The sequence below is a fragment of the Chiloscyllium plagiosum genome, chromosome 18, assembly GCF_004010195.1.
Source record: "Chiloscyllium plagiosum isolate BGI_BamShark_2017 chromosome 18, ASM401019v2, whole genome shotgun sequence".
NCBI lineage: Eukaryota > Metazoa > Chordata > Chondrichthyes > Orectolobiformes > Hemiscylliidae > Chiloscyllium > Chiloscyllium plagiosum.
In genome coordinates this window covers 53,964,576-53,972,435 of record NC_057727.1, presented here as the reverse complement: position 1 = coordinate 53,972,435, position 7,860 = coordinate 53,964,576, and the positions used below count along the sequence as shown (strand labels likewise).

Sequence of the window (7,860 nt, the reverse complement as noted above, 5' to 3'; positions counted from 1 at the left end):
AGTTTGCACATTCTTCCCGTGTCTGCATGGGTTTCCTTTGGGTGCTCTGGTTTCCTCCCACAATCCAAAGATGTGCAGGTCAGGTGAATTAGTCATGCTAAATTGTCCATAGTGTTCAGGGATGTGTAGATTAGGTGCAGTAGTCAGGGGTAAATATAGGGTAGGGGAATGGATCTGCATGAGTTTCTCTTTGGAGGGTCAGTGTGGACTTGTCAGGCCAAAGGGCCTGTTTTCACACTGTAGGGAATACTATAAACCGATAAGCATAATTTAATCTAGAAGGAAGAGATGCTCTTTGACCAGTAGAACTTCTTTTGCTGGAAATATAACACATTCATAAACTCTACCCATCCTATTTATGATTCTGAAGGAAAGTTTGCAAAATGCTTCTGTTCCTCTCATCACAAACAAATGATAAAATTTAACATCCTAATTTATTGATCTTAACCAGTTGCTTAATTTGGTGCAGCATTTAATTAATCTCACTCACTCACACCACTCAACTATTTTCTCTTGTAATTGTAACATAATTTTTGTCAAAGGTTAATTTACCAAAGCCTATTTCACCTATCACCTTATTTGAAACAAATGATTTCGAATCTGTGTCATGCTTGAAATCTTCCGATTTTTGTACTGAAATCCTTTAACAGTCCAATACTTCTATGTTCAAGAATCAAAACTAAATGTATTTGCACTACCATTCATCTCAGCTGGTGAAGGGATCAAATACTTTGGTCCACTTGCCCATTTAGCTGGAGGAGAAATTGAGTGCAGACAGGCTAGTCAGATTTAATCAAGATCATAGCTGAAATGCGCGCAAATAAAATTCTTCATGTGGCTTTGGAACCCAGAGCTTCTATAACTTTGTAAGTGTGTCCTTCAGTATTTAATCCAGATTTTTATACACAAGAATAAAATCAGAAAATTCAAAGTGTGCATTTAACAAATTACTCCAGTCAATCTAGAATCGATCTATAATTTATTCTGTCATGTACTCGTTACTTGTTCATTAAATTATTTAACTTACGAAACAGAGGTTCACTATTTGCCTTGTTCTGCTTTTACTGGGACTTGAAAGTTTCAACTGATTTATTTCCACCCCTGACCCCCCCCCCCCATCATTACTTTTTGTAATTTTGCAAGTTCCTCGTATTCAAGTACCTATCCAACTGCTTTATAAATAATTTAGGACTTAGCTTCCGCCTGCTTATCAGATCGACTTTCCAGAACTTGGTTGCTCTTGAGTTAGCAAATCTTTAGCCAATGGTTTCTATTACTGACTGTGTGTGTGTGTGTGTGTGTTACATTTTACTTTATAAAAACCTCTCATCATCTTGAAAACCTTTTCATTCATCCCTTATTCTTCTCTGATCCAAGGAAGACAGTGCTTAATTTTCCAAAATCTTGTCATAACTATGTCCCTCATTCTCAACAACACATTAATAAGCCTCCTTAATACCCTTTCTAAGCTGTGAACATCTTTTCTGAAATGTGTGCCCATAATTAGTACATAGAACATAGAAAAGTGCAGCACAGAACAGGCCCTTTGGCCCACAATGTTGCGCCAAGGATAAATCCATGTGCATGTCCACCAGTCGCTTAATTGTCCCTAATGACTCTGCTTCCACCACCACCACTGGCAATACATTCTATGCATTCAAAACTCTCTGCGTAAAGAACCTACTTCTGATGTCTCCTCTCTACCTTTCTCCTAGCACCTTAAAATTATGACCCCTCGTAGCAGTCAATCCTGCCCTGGGGAAAAGTCTCTGGCTATTGACTCTATCCATGCCTCTCATCACCTTGTACACCTCGTGTCATCACTCTTCCTCCTTCTCTCAAGAGAGAAAAGTCCGAGCTTAGTCAACCTCTCTTTGTAAGACATGTCCTCCAGTCCAGGCAGCATCCTGATAAACCTTCTTTGCACTCTCCAAAGCCTCCGCATCTTTCCTATAATAGGGTGACCAGAACTGGACACAATATTCCAAATGTGGTCTCACCAGGGACTTGTAGAGCTGCAGAAAAACCTTGCGGTTCTTAAACTCGATCCCCCTATTAATGAAAACTAAAACACCATATGCTTTCTTTACAACCCTATCCACTTGGGTAGCCACTTTGAGGCATCTATGCACTTGAACACCGTGAGATCCCGCTGTTTCTCCACATTGCCAAGAATCCTATCTTTAATCCTATATTCAGATTTCAAGGTCAACCTTCCAACATGCATTACTTCGCATTTATCCAGATTGAACCTCATTTGCCATTTCTCAGCCCAGCTCTGCATCCTGTCAATGTCATGCTGCAGCCTGAAATAGCCCTCGATACTATCAGCAGCAAATAGGTCCACCAATGGCTTAGCAACCTTCTTTCTCGCTTCCCAGAGCAACCGAAGATAAATCTGGTCTGGCCCTGGGGACTTATCAATCTTAATGTTTGCCAAATTTTCCAGCACATCAACTTCCTCAATCTTTATCTGTTCAAGCCTGTTTCCCAGCTCCTCAAAGTTCTCATTCACAACAAGGTCCCTTTCCTTAGTGAAAACCAAAGCAAGAAACTCATTTAGAACTTCTCCTATCTGCTCAGACTTCACACTCAGGTTCGCTGCGCTATGCCTGATTGGTCTTACCTTCTTCCCTGATCATTCTCTTATGCCTCACCTATGCGTAAAATACCTTTGGGTTCTCCCTAATCCTTCCCCTCAAGCCTTTTTCATGCCTCCTCCTGGCTCTCCTCAGTCTATTTTTGAGCTCCTTTCTAGTAAGCCTATAATCCTCTCAAGCTGTGCTAGATCCTTGCTTCCTCCACTTTACGTAGGCTGCTTTCATCCTTTTGACGAGAAGCTCCTCTGTTCTCATCATCTAATGCTCCTTAATTTTACCCCTCCTTGCCTGTCTCAGAGGAACACATTTATGCATCACTCTCAACAACTGCTCCTTAAAACAGTCTCCATATGTCTGTTGTGCCTTTTCTGTGGAACAATGCTCCCAATCTGTACTTCCCAACTCCTGTCTGATTGTGTCATAATTTCCTTTTCCCCAATTAAATATCTTGCCATGGTAACTGCTTCTTTCCCTCTACATGGCTATGGTAAATGTGAGGCAGATGTGGTCACTGTCACCAAAATGTTCTCCCATCGCGAGATCTGACATCTGTCCTGGCTCATTGCTGAGTACCAAATCCAACATGGCCTCTCTCCTCATTGGCCTGTCCACATACTGATGAAGGAAATTATCCTGAACACACTTGACAAAAACAGCTCCATCCAAACCATTTGCGCTAAGGAGGTTCCAGTCAATATTGGGAAAGTTGAAGTCACCCATAACAACAACCCTGCTGCATCTGCTTTTTTTCCAAAATCTGCCGGCCTATGAGTTCTTCAATCTCCCTATTGCTATTAGCGGGTCTGTAGAAAACCCCTAATGAGGTGGCTGCTCCCTTGCTGTTCCTAATTTCCACCCATACTGACTCCATAGACAAATCTTCATTTCTGTAGCTGTGACACATTCTCTGATTAGCAATGCTGCACCCCCTCCTCTTTTCCCTGCCTCCCTATTCTTTTCAAATGTTCTAAACCCTGGAACATCTAATCTAGCAACCATTCCTGCCCCTGTGAAACCCACATCTCCATTATGGCCACAACATCATAGTCCCAAGTACTGATCCATGCACTAAGTTCATCACTCTTATTTCTGACACTCCTTATGTTAAAGCAGACACACTTTCACCGATCCCTTTGTTTCATCACACGAAAAGCCTTCCAATTGTCCACAAAGCTCCAACTGAGGTCAAACCAGGGAGTTTATCCCGGATGACCTCTTTACTTTTATGTTATATTCTTCTAGTTGTAAACCCAAGTAACTCAAATCTCTTCTTTGTTAACCATCTCATCAATTTATATACCATTTTTTATCTCTTATTGATGAAGGTGGTTGCCTGATCTCTGCCCCACTGAGCCCTACTTGAGATAAGGAATTCCTTCAGTGCAAAATGTAAGGAAGAAATAACTTGTTGTCCATTATTAATTGGTGCAAACTACACATTACTGCATCAATCTTGCTATCAATTAGTAAGATATTATTTCCTAAATATTAAATGTTGTGAAACTCACTTTTCATAGCAGGAATATAGTTTAATATTTTTGAACTAAATGGTATTCGTTCCTTTCATGCACCCTGACTGAACCTGAATTGGAGTTACTTTTCTATGTATACTCAAAAATTGGATCTGCTAAAGTCTTTTAGTATCGAAACAATGAAGCTGACTTGGCATCTTCTCCAGCAGCACTGAAGCTTCCATCAGATTCTGCTAAAACATATTTCCCATTGGATCCTCTTATGATCATTTGGTCTGAAGTGATTAATTCAATAGTAAAATTAACAGGCTCATCTCCTGTGGCAGTGATGGCATCTTCTTTGTTTAACTCCCAGTACTTGTCAAGTGACGCTACTTTGAACTGATAGAAGCCATCAGCAGTTGAAGTTATTTTGCTTGCTTCAAACATCGGCCTGTTGCAAACCAAACTCTGCTTCCCCGGCAAAATGCCAACAAAACCAAATTCACTCTGGAGTATTAGCTGAGATCGGTTTGTAAGTTTTAAGACAAATTCTTCCTGTCTCCCACTTGAAATTGGCCCCACTAAGAGCTGGCCACCTGCATTCACAGTCACATATCTTCCATCTGATGCCTTTAAAGCTGCCTTTTCACAGTTATATATGATTTGAAACCAACAGTGAAAGTCTAGTTGCTTAGAGACTTCAATGAAGCCTTTAGCACCTACTGCAAGGTAGTGTTTTGAAATATTTTGGAAGCAGACTTTCTTTGTTGTGGAATCCATCATAATTTGGAAGTTTCCAGCATCCTTTATGTCACTAACATTTGAGTAGACGGCTGGGCCAGGTTTACAGGAGATGTACCTCTCATTAGCCAAGGACATAATACTGATCTGCCCAGGGGAAGGGTCTATGGTAAAAAGTTCATCTGTACTAGGATTCGAAGTTTTAATTGTTTTTACATTGTAGTCCTTCGCAGATAGGAATTTACCATGCATATCCTTTAGACTGATCATCCCATTCTGGATCTCTAGGCGATATAATGTCTTATTTGTTATTTCAGGCTCAGTCTTCCCATTGCAAGCAATATAGCTACCAGTTGCTGTCCTTATTGCGTACTTTTTCTCTTTGATGTCAAAATAAAGTGTCATTACACAGTCAGCACCCCAGGGCTGGTTCTTGTCACAGAACATTTTTCCATTTTGCTCATTCAGTCGAAGGTAACGTTTTCTGCCAGGGTTGAACATGTTGACGCTAGGGTGGATGACCAGGTGGGGCACCCACTTCTCACTGTCTGAAATAGCCTGGGCAAAGCAAGTGATGTTGTCCTGGTTTCCTCCTAAATACCGTTTGGAGCGCTCTGATTGGAAGGAGACTCTTCCGTCCGGATGAAGCATCATGAGGAAGTCACAATTTGGAGTGGGAACCTCCTGATCGCAGGTGATCCTGCCATCTTTGTCTGCAGCAATGTACCTGTTAAAAAAACTCTTGATATGGACCAGGGGAGAGTCTTGCTTGGCAAACTCGATGGTCCATATTTGGCTCTTCGTCAGTGAGGAACCTGTTGCATTCACTTTGTAGTTGAACATCTCTCCAGTCAGGTATTTTTGGGCTGAGTTAATTAGACCAAAAAGAAGCACTTTATTTGCCATTTCCCACTGCTTATCTTGATTTTGAATATGCACTGCATTTGCTCAGTAACTTGTTTTTATATGTGCACTGACATCATTGTCCAATCCCTAGCAATGCTTATGACATAGCACTGAAAGGTTCAGTGACAGTTACCATGTTAAGAGGCTGTCTTAAATATTTTCACTCTTAGCCCAATATAACAACAAAATTCATGAATTACTTCTCTACTTTCAAAAGTTTTACATACTACAGACAGTGCAAAAGAAAAATGTAATTAAAATAAATCCATTTTTACAAGGATTCGTTTGATGTCTGTGTAATTTTAATTCCACAAATGCGGTCAATGCTTCTTATTGTAGTGGTTCTGTTCGCCGACCTGGGAATTTGTGTTGCAGATGTTTCGTCCCCTGTCTAGGTGACATCCTCAGTGCTTGGGAGCCTCCTGTGAAGCGCTTCTGTGATGATTCCTCTGGCATTTATAGTGATTTGTATCTGCTGCTTCCGATTGTCAGTTCCAGCTGTCCGCTGCAGTGGCCGGTATATTGGGTCCAGGTCAATGTGCTTGTTGATTGAATCAGTAGATGAATGCCATGCCTCTAGGAATTCCCTGGCTGTTCTCTGTTTGACTTGTCCGATAATATATGATAATGCTTCTTATCAAGAGAAAAATTTTACCACTGGAAGTAAAGATTTCTATAAGCCAGAGCTTCTAGGAAATTCAAAATATGTTCTTCAATCTTCATATGGAAGTGACTGGATTAGACCTCCATACCACAGTATGTACAGACACTGAAGACAGTCTACAGTTGGAAGCCATTTGGATTTTGCAGTTCAAGCAAAATAACATTAGACTAAAATCTTATGTAAATCAGTATGATCAAAACATTATAAAGAACCATTAGAACCTCAAGTGTCACTTGACTGTGGTATATTGTTATGATTACATCTTCATGTGACTATGGTGCTTCAGTAGTTTAGTACTGCTGCCCCACAGTACCAGGTACTGTCTGTGTGGAGTTTGCACAATGTCTGCGTGGGTTTCCTCCGGGTGCTCTGGTTTCCTCTCATAGTCCAAAGGTGTGCAGATGAGGTAGATTGGCCATGTTAAATAGCGCACAGTGCTTAGCTATGTGGGTTAGCCATCGGAAATGCAGGGTCACAGGAATAAGGTGGAGGTTGGGAGTGGTGGGATGTTTGTCAGAGGGGCAGTGTGGACTCGATGGGCTAAATGGCTTGCTTCCATACTGTAGGAATTCTGTGATGACCACAACCTTTCCTTGGTAGCTTAATCCTACTAAGAGTTTCTACCTACCTGGCATTATCACACTAATGAAAAAAAATTGAGGACTGCAGATGCTGGGGATCAGAATCGAGAGTGCGGTGCTGGTCAGGCAGCAGGAGAATCAATGTTTCGAGCATAAGCCTTTTATCAGGAATCACACTAACCCAACATAGCTTTTGGAGGTCATCGCAATGAGAATACAGATATTTAAGGGATACAGGCAGTGGATTAGAAATGCACTGAGAGCTGGAACTGGCATATCAATTATTGAGCCTTATGTAGAAGAAGTTGACAAACTGTAAATCTGCTGGGTGTAGCATGGGAGCTCATCAGAAAAGAGAACTATCATTTCTCAGTGCCTTTTGAGTGAGTCCTGGAAGAGATGCAGAGTGGTTAAATGGCTAAGAGGAGACCATAAAGGATTGTGAAGCTTCAGAGAGCAAAGATTGACAGAAGTAATTGAATGGGAGGGAAAGGTGTTGTGGGGACCGTCAAATGTGTTTGGTGGTGCAGTGCTGTAGTATTGTGCTAGAGCTGAATGCAGAGGAGTGCACAATAGCACTTCAACATTTAGTGACATTTCCTTTAATGGCTGCTGATTAGGTCACAAAATTACTCTATTGCTGACAGTATTCTGGGCATCCCACATTTACAATTGAAACGTGAAATAGAGACCTCTTGTTGATTTATTCAAATATCGGCACTTCATCTGCCTTCACTGATATGGTGGTGTCATCTCTCCTGTCAAAAAGGACTGTTGGCACCTAACTGTCCTCAATAAATATTTAGATGCCTATTTTGCACCTTAGAAATAAATGTGTTCCATCAATTGCTTAGATCAGCTTATTGCTGCAGAACTTCAACCAGAAACTTAAAGAACTGGGCTTCAGCAAAACA

The 7,860-nt window shown here is 41.1% G+C and overlaps 1 protein-coding gene across 1 annotated transcript; it reads right to left on the bottom strand.

The window, feature by feature from the left end:
• Positions 1–4,237: 4,237 nt before the first annotated feature.
• Positions 4,238–5,701, bottom strand: LOC122559227 (fascin-like). The gene has a single exon (XM_043708607.1). It carries the CDS (start codon positions 5,699–5,701, stop codon positions 4,238–4,240), a length of 1,464 nt encoding a protein of 487 aa, XP_043564542.1.
• Between the last annotated feature and the right edge of the window lie 2,159 nt (positions 5,702–7,860).

What these genes read in the sequence shown, in the direction of transcription:
- LOC122559227 (XM_043708607.1), bottom strand. Translation starts at nt 5,701, where the DNA reads ATGGCAAATAAAGTGCTTCTTTTTGGTCTAATTAACTCAGCCCAAAAA.